The sequence below is a fragment of the Balaenoptera borealis genome, assembly GCF_965194805.1.
Source record: "Balaenoptera borealis genome assembly, chromosome: 3".
NCBI classification, from domain to species: domain Eukaryota; kingdom Metazoa; phylum Chordata; class Mammalia; order Artiodactyla; family Balaenopteridae; genus Balaenoptera; species Balaenoptera borealis.
In genome coordinates this window covers 107053169-107078917 of record NC_138866.1, presented here as the reverse complement: position 1 = coordinate 107078917, position 25749 = coordinate 107053169, and the positions used below count along the sequence as shown (strand labels likewise).

General features: G+C 36.9%; 1 protein-coding gene and 1 long non-coding RNA gene across 5 annotated transcripts in view; one reads left to right on the top strand and one right to left on the bottom strand.

Moving 5' to 3' along the window:
• The window catches only part of ADAM10 (ADAM metallopeptidase domain 10), a 114269-nt gene extending 103643 nt beyond the window's left edge, over positions 1–10626 (top strand). For 3 of the 4 annotated variants that reach the window (XM_082388096.1, XM_082388098.1, XM_082388097.1), the window contains 2 exons: positions 6542–6668; positions 8384–10626. In XM_082388096.1, the coding sequence (XP_082244222.1) occupies positions 6542–6668; positions 8384–8478 (222 nt within the window). In that variant the 3' untranslated portion in view covers positions 8479–10626. The remainder of the gene's footprint in view (positions 1–6541; positions 6669–8383) is intronic. The other variant, XM_082388099.1, reaches the window with a different exon arrangement.
• LOC309626862 overlaps positions 1–25749 on the bottom strand; it is an 844624-nt gene that overhangs the window by 94513 nt on the left and 724362 nt on the right. The gene's annotated exons all lie outside the window — the stretch shown is intronic.

Here is a 25749-nt window from a genome sequence, read left to right as displayed (position 1 = left end):
CTTTGTTGCCTAGTAGAATAGGCCTCATAGATATCACTACCGAAACTTTAACAACAAAGATGCAGTATTGTCACAGGGCTTAGCATATGGTAAGGAGTCAGTATGTGTTTGCAAGATGAATGAAGCAGATTACTATGTCATAATTTATATGGAAAAGAAAAAATCATACACATTATCCTAACTTTGAAGTTGTAATGTTTTCAGGTATCTCTCAGTGGTATTTTAACCTGCTTGCCCAAGCTGAGTATAAAGTCACAGGAAGATTAGTAGCCAGTTGCTTTCGAGAGGGGTGGTGCGTGGAGTGTTGAAGGATAAAAGAACATTTAGTCAGAGTCCAGACAGTGGTATCTTCTGAAGGATGAAGGGAAGCTTTCTGCCCCTGCAGGATGGCATAATCAGTGTCCTGACAAGGGACTGTGGGCCCCACATGGTCTTGTGACCACCCGGAAGTCTAGAGCGTGTTTGCTGTGAGTGAGAGTTGTTAACACTGGAAATTCACCAAAAGGATTATATGATTAACTTTTTCTAGAGATCTTTAAAATCAGCTAAGATTATCTTATGTCTGAAGAGACTTGATGGCTTGTCTTGCCCCTTCCCCCTCACAGTTTTTTGGGTGAAACCTGTTTTATTGTTCTGTTATCCTATAGGTCCTTTTTGTTTATTTAGATTATTAAATAAAAAACTATTATAATTATAACATAATAAATTAGACTGGCAAATTTTTTTTTAATAAATTTATTTATTTATTTATTTATTGACTGCATTGGGTCTTCATTGCTGTGAGCGGGCTTTCTCTAGTTGCATTGAGTGGGGGCTACTCTTTGTTGCGGTGTGCTGGCTTCTCATTGCAGTGGCTTCTCTTGTTGTGGAGCACAGGCTCTAGGCGCACAGGCTTCAGTAGTTGTGGCACGTGGGCTCAGTAGTTGTGGCTCACAGGCTCTAGAGCGCAGGCTCAGTAGTTGTGGCACACGGGCTTAGTTGCTCCGCGGCATGTGGGATCTTCCAGGACCAGGGCTTGAACCCGTGTCCCCTGCACTGGCAGACGGATTCTTAACCACTGCACCACCAGGGAAGTCCCCTAGACTGGCACATTTTGACATTTCATTTTTGTCATTTTTACTTAATTTTTCTACTTTGTGTTTGTTCTTTTGGCCATATGAGTGGATGTATTGAACATCATCTATCTGTTTCTTATGTAGAATTATTTTCTCAGACTTGATTTAGTACTTGTTAACTTCTAAGCTGTTTTTTAAACTTTTGGATGTCTTCTCTTTGTTTCTTAAGTTTCACTTAACACCCTTGTATCTATGAAAGAGGAGAGCTTGACTCGTAATTTACATTCATTAAATGCTTGTTGAACGAATGACAGCTCTCTTTTATTTCAGACTCTTAACAGGTGGACAAACTGTGATCTCTTTTCTGAGATGAAACACATATATTGCACTTGTTACCCTGGTTGGTATTCTTTTTCCAAATTTTATAGTATATGAGAAAACATGTGATTTAGCATTTACCACTCTCTGATAATTATCTTTTGAAGGGGGCATTTAAAAAAATCTTCTCTACCGAAAGTGACCATATTTACTAACACTCTCAAATGCACTATTGTTTTGTTTGGTTTTTTCCTTGCTGTCTTCTATCCACTGCGATATTCTGTTTCTGAGAGCTACTATCATTGTCACGAAAACATTTCAGCTTTGGGCTTTTGAGGTATATAGTTACCTGGAAGATTTTAGAGGAAGACCAGGAACACTGCTAGAAGGGACTGGAAATTCTCAAGGACCTGGGTGCCACATTTTCGTAAATGTCTGTTGATCTCAGCTGGGACTCGGTCCTTTTGACCTTTGTTTTCTACAAAGTTACAACCACTGTTAAATTCAGGCTTCCTCTCTCCAGTCTGCCTTTGTTACTGCCATACTACTTGCATCACTATTTAAAACTGTATAGGTACTGAAAAACTGGTATTAGAAGAGGTGTCAAACCATAATTTTTTATGTCCTCTGTTGTAAGAGCCTTTTGCATTATTTGTGCGTGCGTGCAATCTAGATATAATAAATGTGCAATCTAGATATAATAAATGAATAAATATAATAAATGAGAAGTGTTTCGATAAGTCAGTATTTGGAGTAATGACTCACGTGTAATAACTAGTCCAACAGGTACTTTTTGGTAGAGTAGATACTGAGTTTATAGAATATAAATTCAAAAAGCTTGCAGTCCAGTTTGGGATAGAGAGGATAAGCACATAGAAACATATTTTCAGTTCTGCATCATGTTTTCACAGGAAATAGGAGAACCTATTTGGAGAAGGCTTCTTTAAGGATGTGACACCGAAGCTAGGTTCTTAAGGTCTAGTAGAAGTAGAGGGGCACGTGGATATTTTATGAAGAGAGAGCAGCCGAAATAGTCACAGACATAAGAAATATTGTAAATAAAAAATTTTTTCACTTTTATCCTTCAGTGATTATCCTTTTTTTTTTTTTTAATTGGCAAAGTAATATGTTGCAAAGTAAGCCGCCTTTTTTCCCTGGAGCCCAGTCCTCTCAAGACGAGTTTCTTATATATTTTTCAGAAACTGTATTTTTACAAGAAAATATATTTTAAAAAGACAAGTGGAATCATATTTTTACTGGGCTGCAATTCATTTTGTGCTCTGGTTTTGTTTTTTTTCTCTCTCCCACCTAATGATTTATCTTGGAGATCTTTGGTGGGAAGCTTTTGAAGAAGGGTTTTACATAGAGGAGTGACATAATTCTGTGTTTTAAGTAGTTGTAACACTGATGACCATGTGGAAGATGGTTTTCAGCAGGGAAGACTAGAACGAAGGAAATGTGTTAGAGAATATAATGAACGTCAGGAATGGAAGGGCATCTCCCATAACAGAGCTAGCCCACCAGCCTGAAGGTAGTAGGAAGACCCTTGACCCTTTGTGCTTATAAAATGGATCACATTAGAGGTGATACTGCCTTTCCAGAGGGTATTTGGAAATATACAGTAGTTGTCAGAGTAACTGAGGGACTCTACTGGCATCTGATGGATGAGGGCCATGTATGCTAAACTTCCTGCATTGCTCAAAATGGTCCCGTACCACAATGCCAGCATGTCTACACTGAGTAAGAAGCACTCATCTGCATCCTAGTCACGGGCATGCTTGTTTAAAATGCAGTTCCCTGGGCCCTCCACCAGAACACTGAATTGTAAGTAATGTTTTACTGGAACACAGCCACATTCACCTGTGTTGTGTCTTATCTATGGCTGCTTTTGTACTACAGTGGCAGAAATGAATTGTTTTGACCAGGACCATATGGCCCACAAAGCCTAAAATGTTAGTTGTTTGGCTCTTTATAGAAAAAGTTTGCTGACCCTTGGTAGAGACCAGTAGTTCTCAGTCTTGGCTGCGTAGTGGAATCATGTGGCAGCTTTAGCAAAACTGCTGATGTCAGGATCCCACCCCCACCCTACTGGAGTCTGGGATTTAGTCCAGGTATCTGAGTTTCCAGGCGATTCTAATGTGTAGCCAAGGTTGAGAACCACTGGTATAGAGCAGGAAGAGTACTTGTAGCAGTACAAGCTGGTGATTTTGGTTCTTAATGATTTTACTGGGTCAGAGTGTCAGAGTTGCAGACAGGAAAGGTAGAAGAAGGTCTTACTTCATTAAATGCCACATTTAAAAGGCCTCTGGATGCTTGGAACACGACAAACGCTGTGCATATAGTTCTGCAGGTGACAGTAGGCAGAAATGAAAAGAGGAATCAGCCAGCACTTGAGTTGACAGACTGAGGACAGGACTTAAACCCTGCCTTTTTTTTGATAAATAGCAGGTCTGTTATTTGAGGATGAATAAAACAGGAAAAACAACAGGAGCCTGTGGGAAGTTTATTTAACAAGGGAAAGGGAATATTATCCTAAAGACTCACAGGGAGGAGCAGTGCTCTGAAAATTATTTTCTACAGAAACGAAAAGAAAGTTTTAGAAAACTATCTGGCAATCTCAGTAGGATGCAAGAAATGGCTTCTGAAAAGTAGATTGTAAACTGTGGTTTCCAAGCCAGATTCAGCCCGGCAAATGTGTCTTGGATGGTCTACCTCTTGTTTTTAGAAATTTTGAATGAGTTGTTAGCATTTAAAAACAGATTTCATGTAAAAATTCAGATTTGTAGCTTCTCTTTAAAGATAAATCTTTTGGCAGTGAGACTGACTTGCATCACCCCTTGCTCTCTCCTTTCTTGAACACTTCATTCCTGAAGGCAATTAGGTGAGGCCAAGCAAGGCATCCATGCCTGGTGAGGGGAGCTGTACTGGCACAGGGCAGGGTGCCCTTTGTACCATGTGGAGGGGTGACTGGCTTGGGCTGTCAGAGTACAAGTATTGTGAGGAGGGTGTCTGCTTAGGAGGGGCAGTTTTAAAAGGAACTAGGGCTCCTTGGAGAAATGACTGATTCCAGGGCTGGGGCGGGGAAAGAACAAGATGAACCTGGAACTCCTTGTGCCAGCTGAAGTGCTCAGAGAATGGTGAGGACATGCCCAAAAGACACAATAATGATAGTAATGGATTATAACCCATTAAGGAAATAGGAAATCATGAGGGAATAAATAAATGGATAAATTGAAAGTTTTATGAGGAATAGAATATTTATATAGTTCTAAATTATGTCCGTACAAAATACTCATTGACTACAAAAGAGAAGAGTATCTTTTTGGTCAAGTTTGGCAGTTAACACCTTGATCAAGTGATCCAGTTAACGTCCTTAGTAATGAGATCAAAGTCATGTGTCACCTGGTTGGATGCAATGAGAAGAATACAGGATCACTTCTGAGATATTCTTACTAAAGATGTATGACCTGAATCTAATAATAAAGAAACATCTGAGAAACCCCAGTTGAGGGACATTCCAATGCAAAATAACTGACCTGTAATCTTCAAAAGTGTCAAGTTATATAAGCTAAGGAAAGACTGTGGATTGTTTCCAGATTGCAGGAGACTGAAGAAACACAGCTGGTAAATGCAGCCCAGTTTTGAATCGGCTGGTATTGGGACATATGGCAAAACTTGAATGAGGAGGCCTGAGGATTAAATGGTAGTGATGTAACAATGCCAATTTCCTGATTTTGTTGTGGTTGTCTAGGAAAACCCCCTTAAGTTGCAGGAACTATATGCTGAATTGTTCAAGTGTAACAGGACATCATGGTAGCAGTTTACTCTCAGATGGTTCCAGATTTTACAAACTTCTTTGTACTGTACTTGGAACTTTTCTATAAGTTTGGGATTCTTTCAAAATTAAATTGATATGTTTATATATATATATATGAAAGGCTTTATGCACACACGGGGGAAGTGGCTTGGGGTATTTTACCACAACATTCATTTTTATTTCAGCTTCTGTTTCTTTAATTATATTGTCACTGCTGGAAAAAGAAAACAGTATAGAAGTAGTAGCCTTCTTGTTTTAAGGCCCCAGGTCCGAGAAGCGCTTCTTAAATGGGAGTTTTATTGGCAATAATTAGCAATAACTTTATATGTATTATAACAATCTGTGTAAGCCAATATAAGGTTCATAGTTTTCTAGTTGTTACTATTTTGTATGATGTTTATTAGTACATGCTATCTTAAGACAAAAATTGAATATTTTGAATTGCAAAATAGACTTAAAATTTATTAAGAATGGCAACAGTAATTTTTCTATAAATAAGATTATGTCAGTAGTTTTTGAAGGTTTTTTGTTTGGCTAATTGATTTAATATGATTTAAGTTGGAAATGAAATTTTTTAGTACCTTCTTAGAGGTAAACTTTACCTGCTTCTAGAATGTGTGTATCCTTCCACTTTTCATATTAAAGAAGACAGTTAACCTTTAAATAAGTGAATATATATATAACAGATATTACATATATATATATATATAAAATGAAAACTAAGATACATTGTATAGGAATAATTCAATAACAGTAGTCTGGGACTCAAGTTCTAAATGAAATAGAGAAACAGGAAAGAGGGGCCTCAAAAAAGATAGAATTTCAGTCTTAGCTTTGATGATTAGAAAAAAATATAGGTTAAAGAATATTTTAAAAATCTATCTAGTAGAATTTAAAGCAAGTTATATACCTTCTAAGTCACTGGATAGTATAAAAAGCAAAGTCTGTAAGAGTAACAGGCAAAAGAAAGGAAGGAAGTATTTAAATCAGAAAATATTTAGTAACATGGGAAAATGCAATATAAACTATATGCAGGATGACCCCAGTTTTGCACATGTGTTTTCCTGTATGACAAACATAGTTATATAGAAAAGAGACTGAAATGAAAATAAGATTGAGTGGTTTCCTCTAGGAAGTGAAATTATGAGTGATTTTTGTTTTCTCCTTTGTACTTTTTTTTTATTTAAAGAGATTAATATATGTGTGCTTTTATATGATATCTATAAATCCCAATGAACAGATGTTCTTTAAAAATTAAAATGTAATATATCCTATTGTATATTTTATATAATATAAAATATTCTGAAATATTTCATAGTTTTTTTCAGTGGAAAAATCTGTTTGTTTCTAGGCTTATTGGTGGGCAGTATTACTTATGGGAATTGCCCTGATCATGTTAATGGCCGGTTTTATTAAGATATGCAGTGTTCATACTCCAAGTAGTAATCCAAAGTTGCCTCCTCCTAAACCTCTTCCAGGTAAGACAATTTGAGCAATATTTTTATTACTCAGAACCATTTAGCAAGTAGAACTGAATTATAAATGAGTCTTCAGTAACTAATATATAATACTTTCTCCTTGAGAATGGGATTACTGGATGAATTATGTAGTTGATTTTTAAGTGTGTGTTTTTTGTTGTTGTTTTTTTTATCAACCCAGTCTAGCTTATGGCTGCCGATTTAATGCTAATATATCCTTTTAAAAAAAATCCAAAAATCTTCCCTTGTTGGTTTTATTATGATAGACTACTTTTAAATGATTGTTCTTTCTATTCTAATAGCTATGCTTCAGTTACGGTTTTTAACGTTTGTGCTCTTGAAATATTTTCTGGCACGTAAAGTCATTTTCCCTAGGGATGATGCTTATGGGGAAATACAAGTTCCAGTCTGTGGGAGAGTCTTAGTGTAGAGGCTTCAGTCACCAAACAAGCATAGGTATTCTCCATCTCTGAAAACAACTCCTAAGGTTTTGTCTCCACCACGCTTTACCTCTCAGGGAGACAGGGCTGGGAGGAGATACCCTCTTTAGACGAGCCCCAGGGATTTGGAGAAGGAGGGTAAGGAAGCGACTGCTCCGGATTGTTTAGGCCCCACCTGTTTCTCCCACCCCCTCCCCAAGGTCGGTGTCGCTTCCACGCTCCCCTCAGGACACCTGGGAAGTAGGTGTGGGACAACACTGTCCCAAGGCCTGAGGTAAATGGCAGTAGTTCCCTCTCCTGCCTCCCACTCACTTCTCATTGAAGCCTCTTGCCTCAGGCCAAATCCACTGCCTTACACAAAGTTGTTTAAAACTAGGGGTTTCTTATAATTTTCTCCATTTTCCCTCAGTTGTTCCCCTATGTTTGCCTATCTTAAGGCAAGAGAGGTCAGTGGTCATGCTGGGACAGTATCTTGGTGGGAATCAGAGGAAGTTTGATTTTGATGTCATTGCTTTTTGTAAATTAGCACGTTAGCACTCTGGAACTGATGTCAGTTTCTTAGGGATTTCCAAGGGCCAAGTGACACTTTTTAGATACATTACCAATTATGACCTCATTCAATGACATGATTCTTTTACTTAATTTCATTTTAAGCATTTTCCAGCTCTTAACTGTTGTTTATTGAACCCTCATAAAAAATGTTAAGCACTTTTACATGAATTATCATATAATCCTCACAATAGACTATCTGAGTTAATTATTATCCCTGTTTTATAGACTAGTTAGTCATCTGAGTTTCAGAGAGGCTAAGTCATTTGCTCGAAGACACTCAGCAATTTCTTCCTCATGGAGTCTATCCTCAGACCCATATTAATCTAATAGTTGTAGCTGTTAAGCATTTGACATGTGGCTAGTCTCAACTGAGATGTATTGTAAATATAAAATACATACAGACTCTGAAGACTTAGTATTTAAAAAATGAAATATTTCATTAATGATTCTTTATATTGATTACATCTTGAAATGATAATATTTTGACTATATTGGGTTAAATGAAGTAAAAATGTTATTAAAATTATTTTACCTGTTTCTCTTTAACTTTTTTCATTGTGGTTACCAGAAAATAGAAACTTACATATATGGCTCATATTATATTTGTTTTGGACAATGCTGATCTAGAACCTTTTTTCTTTTTCTTAACTGAAATGGCAGCTTTGTTTTTAAAGATTAAAAAGCTCATGGTAAATCTCTCTTGCTTTTGTTTGTGACTCACAGGCACTTTAAAGAGGAGGAGACCTCCCCAGCCCATTCAGCAACCCCAGCGTCAGAGGCCCCGGGAGAGTTATCAGATGGGACACATGAGACGTTAACTCAGCTTTTGCCTTGGTTCTTCCTAGTGCCTACAATGGGAAAACTTCACTCCAAAGAGAAACCTATTAAATCATCATCCCCAAACTAAACCCTCACAAATAACAGTTGAAGAAAAAAATGGCAAGAGATCATGTCCTCAGATCAGGTGGAATTACTTAAATTTTAAAGCCTGAAAATTCCAATTTGGGGGTGGGATGTGAAAAAGGAACCCAATTTTCTTATGGACAGATATTTTTAACCTAATGGCACAAAGTCTTAGAATATTATTATGTGCCCCGTGTTCCCTGTTCTTCGTTGCTGCATTTTCTTCACTTGCAGGCAAACTTGGCTCTCGATAAACTTTTATCACAAATTGAAATATATATATTTTTTTCAACTGCCAGTCAAGGCTAGGAGGCTCGACCACCTCAACATTGGAGACATCACTTGCCAATGTACATACCTTGTTATATGCAGACATGTATTTCTTACGTACACTGTACTTCTGTGTGCAATTGTAAACAGAAATTGCAATATGGATGTTTCTTCGTATTATAAAATTTTTCCGCTCTTAATGAAAAATTACTGTTTAATTGACATACTCAGGATAACAGAGAATGGTGGTATTCAGTGGTCCAGGATTCTGTAATGCTTTACACAGGCAGTTTTGAAACGAGAATCAGTTTACCTTTTCCTTATGATGGAGTTGGTTCTGATATTCATTTTGTTTTATCAAATGGCTGCTAAGAGCACAAGAGTGACGATGCTGAAGAACACAGTTAAGTGCAAACTGGACATATGCAGCATACTACTACTTCAGGCTTAGGTCTGTATGTAAATGTCTGACTTCCGCTTACTTGTTTTAAACTTTCTAATTCAATTCCATTTTTGAATTGATAGGTGAAATTTTATTCATGTTTGGTAGCAGTTATGTCAGTGAAATGATTCTTTTTATTTGCAGCCTCTTATTTGTATGCTAATTACGTTTTGGTTTTGTCTGATACGGAAAAGAAAAGCTGTGTCTCTGTTTTATCAAAATATTTGAACAGCGTTTTCAGCATATCATCACTGATCATTGGTAACCACTAAAGAAGAGTGATTTGCTCAACCAGTAGTTAAAATTGTAGGTAGGCCTTCTGACATTTTTTTCCCCTAAGATATTTTAACTGCAATGAAGGTGAAACAGCACAATGTCCCATTCCAAATTTATTTTTTAAACAGGTGTAAATAATTGGCTTTTTAAAGAAAGAAGGCAAAAGCATTTAATGTATTAACAGGCTTATTGCTATGCAGGAATGGAAGGGGGCATTACAAAAAAACTTTAAGCTTGTGACATATTTATTGCTTCTGTTTTCCAGCTACATCACTTAAATTAGAAGTAAACAGCTATGATTTTCCTGGCTTCACATAGGAGTCAAATTTAGGAAAAGTTGAAAAGATTTGTGTTTGGCTTTTTTTTTTTTTTCCTTTTTTTCTTAAGAGTATAAGGTTTACACAATCATTCTCATAATGTGACGCAAGCCAGCAAGGCCAAAAATGCTAGAGAAAATAATGGGATCTCTTCCTTGTAAACTTGTACAGTATGTGGTGACTTTTTTCAAAATACAGCTTTTTGTACATGATTTAGAGACGAATTTTGTACATGAAACCCCAGATAGACTATAAATAATTCTAAACAAACAAGTAGGTAGATATATATGTAATTGCTTTTAAATCATTTAAATGCCTTTGTTTTTGGACTGTGCAAAGGTTGGAAGTGGGTTTGCATTTCTAAAATGGTGACTTTTACTCTGCAAGAGTTATTAGTAACTTCTTGAGTGTGGTAGACTTTGGAACATGTACATTTTTTGCTTGTAATGTTATCCTGTGGTAGGGTTTTGGCAGGTACATACTGCCCTATTTTATTTTGAGTCTAAGTTAAATGTTTTCTGAAAAGAGATGCGTGCACTGAACTCTTTCCACTGCAAATCAAGATGTGGTAAAACAAAAGGATCAAGACAAATGAGCTCTAATACTACTGTCAGTTTAATGTCCACTGTGTTTTATACAGTATCTTTTTGTTCACTTTGGAAATTTTTACTAAAAAATGCAAAAAATAAAGTATTGTGCAAAGATGTAAGGTTTTTTGAAACTTGAAATGCATTAATAAATAGACTTGATGAAATCGTCTTGAAGGTTTCATACTCTTTGAACTCTGAGAACTATCAAAAGAAGCTTCCCGCAAGGCAGCTTTTCCTTACTAAATGAAAGAGGTTGTTAAGCAGAAAGGGTGGTCTCTTCCCACACAAGTACAGATATCTTTATTCCTAATTAAGACTTCATGTAAAAATTTTATGATTAGATATCTCTTTCTACACACAATGAACATTTGAAAAACATTTAGTCTCAACTGCTTTACGTTATTTCTAATCAGTATTCAAAGTGCTTAAACGTGTCTGTCTTAGCAGAAGAGCTGAGCCATTTTGGAAACTGTGGTCTTATATATATATTGCAAAGTTTTGAATGCTAAGTACCTCATTTATTTTAAAAGTCTAGTTTGATGATAAGTGTATTTTAAAATTTTGAGCCACGTTTTCCTGCTTTGTCAAATTCATAGCAAATTAAGAAGAGACTTGACATTTCAGTCTTACCTAGAAAAAGAATTGTAAGCCCAGAGTGGTGCCCTGCACAGAACAATCTGCCCCAAACCCAAGTTATTTCGTTATTTTTTAAATATATTGAGGCCAGCTTAAATAAGTAGTATTTGTTAAATGAGGAAAAATATGCAATACTTTTTAGTTACTTTAATTTAGAAACCTCAAAATGTATACTATGTTTAATTATGTTTGTTGATGAAACCGTCAATATTGATTCAGATGTTTGCAAATTTATTACTTTTACTTACAACTGAATATTTAAATTTTGTTTAGATTAAATCAGCAATAGAATAAATTATTACAGTTTCTGGACTAGTGTTCTCCATAGCGTCAGGCAATATCATACAGTTTTGGGAAGGACTTCTTTTAGGGAATGGCAGCTTTATCTGATCAGTCTTGTTTTCTGAGATGTCTTCAGCAGTTTGTGCTTTGGGTACTTCATTTTTGTTATATTCACAGACTAGTGAAAACTGAAGATTTCTCCAAATTGAGCAAACTACTCTCGAGTTCTTATTTCTGTCCCTGTGGTCTGTACATTTTAAGACCTAATGATTATTATTTCTCCAAAGATGGGATTAGATTAGTGTCCTTGGCAGCTGTGCAATTGTGGGTGCTTGTGCTTGGGAAGGCTTTTAATTTCCTAAGTATTTCTAATCGAAAGTACGAGAGGGTCAGTGTAGTAAGTCCATTGCAAAACTGGACAGCCCATCTTCAGGGGTATAAGAAGTAATGTTCTTTATCCAGATTTAAAGAGTCAAGGTCTCCCAAAACTAGAGAGCAAGTTGGATATAGTTTAAAAGCAGCTGCCAGGGACAGTTCTTCTCTAGAGAAGTCACTAAAGTCGCAAGAAACTGTAGTTTCCTGAAAAGCACTTTTGACTTCTAAGTAACAAAAAGGATAATTAGTTTGCTCCACAGAGCTCAGCTTCAGTTTCAGCATTTCTGGTTTTATGTTCTTGATTAAAAACAACTTCCATTTGAATCACTTTTTCCGTTTATTACCAGTTTAGTTTTTCCACTATCATTTCTGTATCCAACCCTTTACATTATTAGGATACAAGTGAACCCTTGTATTCTGTATTACTGTATTGTTTGTGTGTCTTAGGTACATACATGTATGTACTATTTTCAGTAGAAATTCATATATTTTGTCATTGATAAGCTCTTCAGAGTATCTGTTCTCTCCTATGAAAAGCAACATGATACTAGGTAAAAATGGAGGGTTGAGCAAAATATTTATTAGCCTCTGCTCTTTCCTAAAATCTCTGCTAAGATCCTAGTGATTGGGGAAAGAAAACAGCATATCCAACAAGGATAAGGAATATCGAAGAGAAGATAACAAGAACAACATTTTGGAGACTGGAAAGCAGATGGAGAAGTAGCCAAATCCTAAACCAGCCAGTGGAAACATGAGAACAGCCCAGTTTGCCTTGTTAACATTTTGGGATATAGTCTTTAAGACTTTTTTCTGTGCACCTTTCTTATTTAACAATACATTGATACTGTATCTGCATCATTTTAATGACTGTAAATATTTCATTCTATGGATGTATTATACGTTTAAAAAATTAACCAATTCCCTATTGTTTGGATATTTAGGTTTTCAGATTGTTCATTATTTTAAACAATCCTTTAAGGAAAATCCTAAGCCTATTAATAAAATAAATTCCTAAAAGTGGGTTAAAGATTTTCTAGGGGCCTCCCTGGTGGCGCAGTGGTTAAGAATCTGCCTGCCAATGCAGGGGACACGGGTTAGAGCCCTGGTCCGGGAAGATCCCACATGCGGTGGAGCAGCTAAGCCCGTGCACCACAGCTACTGAGCCTGCATGCTGCAACTACTGAAGCCCACACGCCTAGAGCCCGTGCTCCGCAACAAGAGAAGCCACCGCAGTGAGAAGTCCCGTGCCCGGCAAGGAAGGGTAGCCCCCGCTCGCTACAATTGGAGAAAGCCTGTGCACAGCAATGAAGACCTAATGCAGCCAAAAAAAAAAAAAAGATTTTCTAAAGGTTGTTGATAAAAATTATGCTATTGTCTTCCAGATAAGATGTACCAAGTTATACTTCTACCATTAACATATAAGAATACTTCCACCGTTAGCATATTATATAGATAAGTTTTTAAAAATCTGAGAGCCCCGTGGTTAAAAATTTACATGTGTGTAGCCATGTAGGATTTATTAGAAACAATGGTAGAAGGCTCCTGCTTAATTGACTTTATTAGTTGTGGACATAATCCAAATGAAAGTCAAAAATTGTGCCCTGTTCGTGGTCTCTAAATACCATTTTCTTCAAAAAAACCAGACTTCCTTGGGTAACTGGCTAATTCCAGGTATACGGAAAGAAATGTGTAAGTAGAGCCTAGAAAACAGTCATACCAGAACGCAAGGAAGCTATTAGAGGTCTGTGAAAAAAGATTCAGGAGGCCTCTTGAAGAAGTTTCCACTGGCCAAAGCTGTTTTACTCTATGAGTTAATAATGATAGTTTACAAAATCCTAGTTACCTTTGGAATATGCTCTTAAAGAAATATTCCAGCTAATAAGGAGGAGTGATACAATATCGCCATTTTACCCGACAATGATTAATGGACCCAGACAACAAGCTGCAGTGGCTGCTAACCTCACAAAGAGACAGCAGTCCAATAATTTGTGCCTCCTAATGGAGACACGCGCGCCACTTCTGAAGCAGTCCTGCCAAAAGTCCGATCTGATCCTGGTCAAGCCTCCGGGTCTAACAACCTCTGTACCAGAAACACAGGAAATAAAGGGACACGTTAAATGATACCACAAAGGATTCAATCAGCAAAACCCAGACTGGAAAACTACAGGACAAATGACCCTGTTTCTTCAACAACTGACTTGCAAGGAAAAAAGAAAAAGATGGATTCAGAGAGACTTGAGATTTATCTGCCAATACAACCTATGGATTTATTTGGATCCTGATATAAATAAACAATGAAAAATGAGGAAATAGGAAAACTAACTGGATATTTGATGATTTTAAGGATTTTTGCAATTATCTTTAGGTGTGATAATGGTATCATGGTTACATTTTTAAAAGGAGCCCTTTTAGAGACACACGCTGAAGACCTGAAAGTGAAATGATACGGTGTTTAGGTTTGCTTAAAAAAAAAATTGCAGGGCTTCCCTGGTGGCACAGTGGTTGAGAATCCACCTGCTAATTCAGGGGACACGTGTTCGAGCCCTGGTCCAGGAAGATCCCACATGCCGCGGAGCAACTAAGCCTGTGCGCCACAACTGCTGAGCCTGCGCTCGAGAGCCCGTGAGCCACAACTACTGAAGCCCGTGCTCTGCAATAAGAGAAGCCACCGCAATGAGAAGGCCGCGCACCGCAAGGAAGAGTTAACCCCTGCTCGCCGCAACTAGAGAAAGCCCGGGCGCAGCAATGAAGACACAATGCAGCCAAAAATTAAAAAAAAAAAAATTGCGAGCTGCAGTTGGGTAGGGTATGGGAGTAAAGCTGAAAACGAGACTATGAGTTGGTAATTGTTGAAGCTGGGTGACGGCCCCTTGGGGACTCATTATACTGTTTTCTCTACCTGTGCTTGTATTCAACATTTTCTTTAAAAATTTTTAAAAACGTGAATTAAGTTCATATAGACGCTCATTCATTACTGTTTTTATTTTAGCAACAATTCCTGATAATGGCCTATATTCCTAATGGGTTTTTTTTTAGTGATTTTAGTGGAATTATCCTTGGACCAGTCAAGCAAACATAGTTATATATAGTTATTATATTCTGCTCCAGTTACAATGAGTGATTAATTGATTTCAACTGCTATGGTGAATGCTTGAAGCTATCAGTCATTCAGCAATCATGTCAAGCAGGCCATTAGATCCCTCCTTGCTCACTAGTTTTTGTGGGGCTTAACAGCTAGTTAAAGAAAATATTTATTTTCTGTTAAAACATGTCAGGGAGTATGATCAGATGATCCACGTTTAACCTGTGTGTCCTGTATTAGAATAAGTGTTAAGTAGCTCAGTACAGTAAACTAGATTCTACTCTTTCTTTTTAAAATGATAATGATCCCTGGAGGTGGAAATGTATCTTTAAAAAGATATCTTGGAATTGTTTGTTCTCAATGTAAATAAATTAGAATAACTGGATCTAGTGTAGATTGTCTTATATAAAATGTGTTTCCATTGTGTGAGTTTTAGACATCATTTTGAAAAGTGAAGCCTATTTGGTAATACTGAACTAATTAAACAATTTTATTCTTCATTCTCGATGTATATTTTATTTTTTTCCCCCTGCCTTTTGGACAGTTAGCCTCTATTTCTGAACCCAAAAGGCCAGTTTTTATAAAGTGTCAATATATTATGATTAATTTTTCATTACTTTGGTTTTGTGATTGTAGTTTTTATTTTTTGCAAGTCCCTATTAGTAGGACCTCTGATTAACTTAAGTGACCTGTTAACCATTCTTTTCCCCCTTCTCCCTTGAAATCTTTTCAGAACATGTTTGGAATTCTTTGCTCCTGTGGTATGCACGTGCTGATTTGTGTGCACTGGTTGCCTCAGGTATTCGTTGGGCAGATCTGTGTTCAGCGCCTGGCTGCACCGGCACCTCTGCTGGATGATAGGAATACAGTAGTGAACGTACAGTGTCCCTGCCCTTGTGAAGCTTATGGCTGGGAGGTGAGATAGATACTAATCCAATAACCATGTGAAGACGTGTCAATAACAACCATGGTAAGTGCTGTGAGGGGGAGGCCTTGGTGGTCCAAGAGCTGATCATGCAGGGATGGGGTTGAGGAAGGAGGTGGGACCTGGTCAGGAAGGATAGGGAATGTGTCCCCAAGAAAGTGATGCTTGAGCCCAAATCTGAAGGATGAAGAGAGGTTAAACGGGTCAAATAGGGTTTTTATTAATAGTGAATGGTTATATATTGGGCACTGATAGCTAGTTTTTCTTTGGGGAAAGGTAATATTTTTTGCTCTTGATTTCATTATATGTGAACCCAGCCATTCATATTCCTTTGTGTATTTTTTTAAAATAATTTTTCATTTTTGCATAAAGTATTCATTTACTGAAGAGCTGGCTTGTACTTTGGCAGATGTCTTACTTGGTTATTGTTCTTAAGGATATCGGCAAAAGTTTGAGAGTTGTGAAAGGCCCTTGGCTTTTCAGACCTTGACGTCTGTGTCATGACTATGATAAACTCAGAATCAGGACATCTAACCTCGTACCATGCTGAGTGAGGTGTCCATCTGATTTGCTGCTCTCTGGCATTTTGTACATTCTCTGTCATAGCACATACCACATTGCAGTGTAATCCTGCCTCACCCAAGCCAAGCTCTTGAAAGGATCATCTATTCTCAGTGGCTACTTCATTTCCCATTTGCTTATCAACCTGCTGCATTTTGTCCTCAGCCCCCCAGGGACTGTAATCCAAGCTCTCAGGGAGCTCGTAATCTAGTGGAAGGAAAAAACCCAACAGTCATAATGCAGAGGGATTTGTGCTGTAAACTATATCAATACAGTGTAGCTAGAAACTCAGAGGTGATGCATATGTGAGCCAAGATGACTTTCCAAAGGATATATGCTTGAGCTGAGTTTTGAAGTTTTGGTAAAAGTTTGTTCTAACTAGTGCCAAACTTACTGTCGCTTTTAGAAAGGATTTAACTGCAGGGCAGTTCCTTGACTGTTTCATGCTCTGTTGTACTTCCATGCCAGTGGGCATGCTTTTCCCTCTGCTTGGATTGTCTCTTCCCTCTTGGTTCTTCCACAGGGCTGAATTTTATTGATCTCCATTTCCTTGAACTTGGCTATAGTAAGTGTTCAATAAACATTTGTATTTTAGTAAAGGGTGTGTGCTTTGCAAAATAGGCAATGAAGCTAATTTCACAAAATAATGCACAAAAGTTAGTCTCATCAGAACCTTACCAACACTCATACTTGTAACTTTTAACATCTCTTGATTCTAAAGCCCCTGGCGGCACAACCTCCTCCGCTCACCCCCAGAGAGAAATTTCCTTTCAAAATCTAAAAAGCAATTATACTCCAATAAAGATGTTAAAAAAAAAAACCCCACAATATCTGTGAAGAGCGATAAAGCAAAGCACAATAAAATGAAAAAAAAATCTAATATGCATTTGTATTTATAGAATATAAAATATACCCACCACGTTTTGCACAAATGGGAAAAGCACAGCTTAGCTTTGGAGTGTATAAGCAACAAATCATATATAACTCCTGGCAGAAGAAATGGATTAAGAAAGCTCAAATTAGAAATTAAATGGGGAGGCCCTAGCTTCTTTGTGTGTGTGGACAAGTGTTTGTTTTCTTTAGCTAAATCATCTATGGTATTTTTTATTTGACTATTTCAGAATAAAAGGTAGAAGTTAAACATTTTGTAGATGGTGTTTTCCTGCAGCAAAAGTCCAGATCAACGTTTTTCTGTAAAGTTTTCCCACAAAATTCTAGTTCCATAGGTTTTAAAATAACTATTCAGAAAAAAAAAAAAAGTTGGGAGGGGATATGGATTCCAGGGTCAAATGAAAATGCTGAGTAAAAGTCAAATGGGTTTTTGTTTATTTTTATTGATTTAAAAAAAAAAAAAAACGAGGTTCTTCTAAGAGCATCTAATATACTAACACTGATTTTGGTCTCTAAAAGGGTCTTATGATAATATATAGTGCTCCCAAACTAGGAAACTCTCCTGCTAGTCCTCCCTAGCTGCCCTGCGCCCCCGCCCCCCCACCCCAAGAGTCTGGGTTCTGTAGAAACATTGTGTATTGCTGCTTAGATGGTGGGTACCTTTGTAGGATCCCCAGCCAGGGACGGGTTCTCCTTACCTAAGGAGTTCTTACGAGGCTTGGAGTTCCACGTCTGTTAAAACACTTGTCAGAGGTCAGGCCGTCAGCCTACTCTTTCAGTCTTAAAAGCATCCCTGCTTTCTGTAGCACTCTCTAAGAAACAGTGGCCTGGGAGTGTGGTTACCAACTATGTTCATCTTGTACTCCATCCTTAAAAATCTTGAGTACACATTCGTAATATGGAAATATTTGTTCATAAATAATGCAAATGTGTTATACTGTTACTATGTTTTAAAATATGCAAAAATTAAAAGGGATGAGTTAAAAATTAATGGAAGCTACAGTATTTCCTCCCACATTCCATTGGGTCTTTTTGCACACACCTTGGTGTGTACACAACCCACTTTGTAAACCTCTGGCTTTAGAGATAGAATCTACATATCTTCCAAATCAAGTAGCTTTCACCCTCTTCACATTCCTGGGTTAAGTATCTTTTCCAGTGGGACACTGTAGCTGCTGAAGAATGCAGGCCACTCCTAGGTATTTACTTTTAAAGACCTCCAAGATACAGTAAGTGGAAAAAGCAGGTATTAATAAACATGTGTGGCCTTATTTGTTACGTGTGAAATTTTTGAAGTTTGTAAAAATATATAATTTATGTATAGAAAATCTCTAGATGGATACATTAAAAACTGTTCAATTATTTCTGAGCACTGGAATTAAGGGTCTTGGGAGAGGAAGAGGATTTTTTAACTTTTTATCCTTCTGTATATGAATTTTTTATGAAAGATTCTCTTTATAATAAATTAAAAAATTACTACATATGGTGTGATGTCAAATATGGTACAACACATTGTCATTGTTGATTGTTGAAGTTGGGTGATGGGAACATGGGGCTTCCTTACTACATTTCTACTTTTATGTATATTTGAATATTACTATAAATAATAATTTTAAATTAAAGAAAAATAAATGCATTGCAAAAGGAGTCTATAGAAATACACCACATAGTAACTGATTATCCTGGGAGTGGGAGAAGGAGAGTCGAAGAGTAGAACTTCGGGTACCTTCCCCCCATATGTTCTGTGTTCCATGAGTGTTTATTGCTTTTAATGGGCAAACACTTAATTGAACACACACACACACACACGCAAACTGCAAAGCCCCAAGTGCAAAGAGTTTCATGTGTAGACAGGAGTATAAAATACTTGTTTGACTTGCCAGATACTTGTTAGTTTCTAAGGGAATATATAAAATGAATGCATAAGCCACATAGGGCTCAGCTGTATCATAATAAGATCACGAGGCTTGTTTTATAATAGGATTCTTGAGCTTGATATATAAGAAACAAAGGTGAAGCTCCAAGGCATGGCTGAACAGGTCTGCACTGTCCCAGCTGCATCAGGGAGAGCACAGCTAGTGGTCTGCCGTTAATGATTTGCACTGTGAGCTAGTTACCAGGCTCCGTAATATGAAAGACGGTGTCTTAAAAGTAGAGTGCCTAATTATAGCTCTCACACGGGGTCCAAGGGAATTAATATGTAAAGGACGTGTTCTGTTGCCAACTGCAATGCTAAGCTGCGTTCGTAGACGTATAGAATCTATAAGGAGGGAAATGATGGTTCATTAACTGCGTGACCTTGTTAAAGTTAGTTAAGCTCTAGGTATCTCGTCTGTGAAACAAAGATAGTAATATTAGCCACCTCAGGGGACTGTGATGAGGGTTAAGTGAGAATGTAAGGCGCCTTGCACACGGTGAGCACTCAAATGCCAGCTCTTCTTGTTTTCATGTGAAAAACTGCTTATTGAGCTGAGAACATTTAGCTTGTGAGCAGGTATTCCCCGATTTTAAGTATCTTCTCCTCAAACAGCCATGTGGTTAGGGATGATTGGTCTTTGGTCAACCCCATCACCCTTGCAAGTTTAGGAATGGGCATGTAACCCAATCTGGCCAGTAAAATACGAGGGGATTTTGACTTTTCTTTCTCTGGGTGTTGTCAAGTCTTAGGTGTGCTGCCTGAGACTGCAGCCTCCAACTTGCTGTCAGCCTGACGATGAAGCCAACATCAAGGATGGCAGAGCAGAGAGAGAAAAAACAAACAAAAAAAGCTTCGTCTTACTGACATTGAAGAGCTGCTGAATCAAGCTTCCCTGAAGCCCACCCGACCTTGGGACTTCCTTTTTCGTGAGATTAAAAAAAAAAAAAAAAAGTTTTTAATTTAAGCCGACTTGAGTTAGCTTCTAAAAACATCATAATGACTAGAAGCTGCACCAGAGAATATTTGTGGTAGGAGTGGTGGCATTTATTCAGTCATATTTATTGAGCACTTTGGAATGCAAAACTAAACAAGAAGTGAGGAAGTTCTGAGACATGGCGAACGAGGGATAGGAGGTTCTGGAGAGATTAGCAGCTTGGACACATCGTGCATTTTTTCTACTTGCAATTTAACACACCTGCCTCTCCCGAGAAAAGCAGCTGTTGGGAGGCAGGCAATGCCTGGAATGTTGGTGAGGCTTCAGCATCCTGACAGAGGACCAGGGGGAAGGTCCCTATGAGTGTAGCTGGTCCCCCTGGTTCCCGAGGAGCTGAGCACATGGGCTGAGTTGCCTCCAATCCTGAGTTGAAGAGGTGAAAAGACTGGGAAGGGCTTCCTCCTAGGGCCTCACCAGAGGACTGGCAACCCATCTGCCGCTAAGCTGTGGCCAGGGGAGGTTGAGACCACTGTTCCTTCCACTGCTTTGGGAATGCTGCCACTTGAGATACCCCAATACATGGGACAGCGCCTCAGTGAGCAAACAAAGGAAAAGAAGCTTCCTAATGGGGCCCAGCAGCCAGGGAGAAGAATTACAAGTAGAACCCTCAGTACAGAAATAGCTGTTGGCATAGATAACTTGAACCAAAAGAATAAGGAAACTTAAGGAGATTTAAGTGCAACACACACACACACACACACTGATTTTCTGAGACCAAAAAAGATTTTGATGTAAAAGTTTCAAGAGTTGAACTGAAGGAGAAAGTGGTCATGGTTGATGTCTGAATTAGCATCCTGGAAGATAAGAGAAAGAGACACCTCAAAGCACAGTGCAAAAACAGAGATATAAATCAGGAGAGGGATAGAAATCGAGAAGGGGATAGAGAATACAATAGAAGAGGCAATCAGTAAGATAAGAAAAGTTTCTTAGCTGAAGAGAGATTTGCACCTCACAGAGTTCCAGGAAAGACTGATGATAAAAAAGACTTCTAGGCTTATTATATCTCTGAGCTACAAGAAAAGAGAAAAATCTTACAAGTTTCCCCAGAAAAGAACAGTTACTTCTAAAGAAGAAAGAATCATCCTAGCATTGGACTGCTTATTTACAACACTGTACGCTACAATATAGAAAACTGCCGACCAATGAGAGAAAAGAACTGTATGGAAATTGACCTAGGCAGACCTCCTGTACTTTCAGTTCACTCAGTCTTGCAAAATAACCCAAGAATATGTTACCAGTTTCTTTTACTTAGTTTCCAAACAAACTCAAAGTCTCCATAAGCATGGGGAAGGGCCAGGAGAATACAAAATCTTAGGAGAATGGTAAAAGGGACCATCACCCAAATCAGAGTATATCACCAGTACCTGAATACACAAAGCCCAGAGAAGCTCATCCCTCTGACTGCTGAGTGCATCTGGACTCTCCACTCTGTAAGTCTATTCTTTTCCTGAATTGATCACATCACCATCTGCCTTGACAACTCCTCTAAAAACAGTCTGGAACTAAAAATAATAAGTGAATCTAAGCAAATCCAGGCATCAGGAGTGGGTGGAAAGGAGGGAAATGTTCCAAAGGTCTCATCTGGGGAGTGGCTGTGGAACTGGTGGGGGGAGTGAATGTATGCTAAAGTTTGGAGTGGAAATGGTGGAAGAATAGAGTATTTTGGTGGGAGAAATATAGATCTGGTTTTCAAAAAATGGTAAAGAAATAGTTATCTGATCATGAGCAACAGGAAAGGGAAACTAGCAGGAAATATAATGAAAATCCACAAGAGAAGTCATGTTAACAAGATGGAAAGAGGAAATAATAATAATTTGATCAATCTGCAAAACTAAATACAATTAAAAATAAGAAATAATAAGTAATATAAGCCAATAACTAAATAAAATAAGTTAGTGGGAGGAGTCCAATTATAATGCTTAATGTGGAGGGACTGGATTTTCCCACTAAAAGTCAGAGACACTTAGATTGAGCTGGAAATATAAATAAACCAGCTATACAACATCTAGAAGAAAAATATCTAAAACAAAATTTTAAATAAAAGAGTATAAAGAAAATAAAGGGATGGACAAAGATACCAAGCAAATATAATAAAAAAGAAAATAGAAATAGCAAAGTTAATAGTAGACAAGGAGGAATTTAAAATTTAAAAGTGTCTGGAGTAGCCTACTTATAAATTAAGGAATAGTTCTTGGATAACTTTTAGAGCAAAGAGGAAAATAGAGCTAAAACTGTAAACTATCTAGAAAGCAGTAAAAAAGGGCATGCTTTCTATCAAACTCTGTACTCAGAGGAAAATTTATAAACATACACACCATTATCATTAAAGAAGAATATCTAAAAATAAAAGTACTTGTTTTTCTATGCAGCAAGTTCTTTGAAAATAACAAAATTAAGCAAAAGAAAATATGAAGAAGGATTTAACATAAACAGAACTGGGACTATGGAGAGGCAGGTGAGCTGCCCAGGGCACAAAATTCAAGAAGACAAGGTCATGCAAGTGCCAACCCTGGCATCCTGGGCACCGCACTCATAAAGGAGAGCTCACTCTCAGGGTCACACAAGTGAGGGCTGCCACTTGCATCACTTGCCTCCTTGGGTTTTGTGATGGAGGTGCCTTGCTTGCCTCACTCTAGACCTGGTCTTGACTATAAAAGTAAAAGCTTCCTTCTTAGGGAGGAAAAAAAGCATTGTCCTGTCTCCCTCCCTCCCTCCCTCCCTTCCTCCCTTCCTTTCCTCCTTCTTTACTCTCTTTCTTTTTTTCTCTCTTTCTCTAAACTCATAATAACCCAGGTGTAATTTATGCTTGTTATCGTGATCTTTTAATTTTACTAATTTTATTCCAGCCTAGAAGACAGTAGAGTCATAAAAGATCTCACAGAAATAACTTATTATATTCCATTAAATGTTTCCTTTTAGAAACTCTTTTTATTTTTTAAAGTGCATTAGATTCCTTACCTTACTTTATATTCCTAAATAAATGGGCCTATTTTATGGGCCTACACATATCTCATTGTAAGTCATTGTTAATAAATACAAAATAGTAATAAGACTCATTGTACCTCTTATTCCATTTAGAATTGAGAGTATAAGGTAGAAAACGAACACATGGGCTGCTCAAAGAGCATCAGCCATGCTATGAATGAATGCCCCAATCCCCCAGGAATTGTAAGAACTTAGAATTATTCCAAATGTACTTCCTGAAAATATAGTGTTTAAATATACTCTTAAGCAGAGTATCTCTAGAAATTGGGAGAAATATTACCATTCTCCAACATAGTTTCTCCTGACAGTTAACTAAACTTTTTCACTTTATAGGCTATTGGTTCCACCCCCCTCACCCGCCTTTGGTGGATTGTATCTACTTTTAATGTTGGACAGAGCACTACATAGCATTCCTGTGGCTTAATCTTATTTCCCATGAAAAATGTGTGTGCTTGCTTAGTTACCTCAGGTAGAACTATTAAAATTTCAGTTTAGTTTGGGATTTTTCCTGTGCTTTAATGTTATGCCTTCATTTACTCATTATCATGAGTAACTTTGTACCTCTCTTGCTTGAAGGTACTTCACAAAAATAATTTAAATAAATGTTATATGCAATAAACAAGTAAAAGCTGAAAACCTAAGAATACTATATGTAAAAGCACAACGACCAGATGCTTTCACAGCTGAATTTTTCTCTAATTAAAAAAATTATAAAGATCATCACTATATTATCTAAACTATTCAAGGCCATAGATGAAAGCTATAGAGTATCAAAGGATGAAAATGATAGCACCAAAAAAAGTGAACATCAGTTTCAGTTATGAGAATAAAGGTAAAAATCTAATTAAATTTTAGCAAGTAAAATCCAGTAATGTTATGAAAAAAATACATTATAACCAAGGAGGGTTTATTCCAAGAATGCAAGTGTGAGTCAGTATCAGGAAATCTATCAGCATAATTAATTTTATGGATAAACTAAAGAAGAAAATTCATATATTACTAAGGCATTTTAAAAATTTCAGCAGCCATTTCCAATAACAATAGTAGAAAACCACTTAAATACAATAAGGTTTACTTGCCAAAACTATATATATATAAAAAAATATATATGTATGTACTACAGGCAAAACATCAAAACTTTTAATTAATATCAAGAATGAAACAGCAGTATCTACTATCAGCATTCTTAGTTAACATTGTCTTAGAGCTTCTAGAAAACCCACTAAGGTGAAAAAAATAAAATAATCAGTATATATTGTCTTTTTGGTGATGAGGTGATTATATACCATGAGATTCTAGTAAAATAAAAAACCAAATAGAGTCAATAAAATAATTTGATAAAGTGGACAAATATAGAATAAATAAATAAAATCCAAAATCTATTCTATATGCTAGTAACCAGCTCCATTAAATAGAAATGGAATGGCTGATTCCATTTTCAATGATGACAAAAAATTAAAATACTTAGGAATAAATGAAAATTAAAATTAAAAGTGTAAAATCTTATTGAAGGACATGAAACAAGATGTGAACAAATGGAAAACATATAATGTTCCTGGATGAGGAGACTTCATATAGTAAAATGGTCAATTCTCCTTGTACTAATTCCTAATTGTGATTCCCAATTAAAATATTAAGAGAGATTTTAGGGAATTGGATAAAATTACCTTAAAGTCCATATGAAAGACTAGATGCCTAAGAATATACTATGAATAAAGCCCCTGTAAGCAAGTAAATAAAAACTCTGAAATCAATTAAGTATGGTTGGAATAGAAATAAACAAGGAGATCAATATAACAAAATAGGGAATTAAGAAATAGTTCCCAGTATGTACTCTAAATTTATGATAAAAGTGGGATCTGAATTCAGCATGAAAAGTTAATATATTAAATAAATAATGTTAGCTCCACTTTTATCCATATAAAAGACAGTTATGTTGGCAGTCAATCTCATACCACATACAAAAATAAATTTCAATTGATTAAAGCCTTTAAGGTAGGAAAACAAATACAGATCTCAGAAGAAAATCTTCATTTTGTACAATTTGCAATTTGATGATGAAAGAGACTGTAAACTACTGTATAACAAAGAATACTATAATTAAAATCAATGGAGGAACAGATTTGGAAAAAAATTTTGCAAAGAAGCTGAAAGATATAGGGTTAATAACATTTCATGAAGTATGGGGTTCTTACAAACTGACAAGAAAAAGACAAGCATTCCAATGGAAAATGGGATTTGAACAATTAGTTCACAGTAAAGCAAATTCAATAAATCTGTGGAAAGATTCTGAGACTCAGTAGGGAAATCTAAAGTCACAATGAAGTTATCACTTACTGCTGTCAGACTGACAAAAACTAAAATGAGCAATAAATATTTCCTCCTAGAAAGAGGCGGAGAGAGGAGAGAGTAGGTGCTCAAAGATTATGGTGGAACTGCAAACTGTTGCAGCATTTTGGGAAAGCCGTACGGCAACATAATGCAAGCATAAGCAAGCATTATGTTGAAAAATATGTATCATTTGACCTAGCAATTCCACTGCTAGAAATATTTCCCACAAATGGGTATATATAGGAGGTATGTATAAGAATGTTAAATGCAGCCTTTTTCAGAGGGACAAAAAGCTAGAAGAAAGGTGAAGG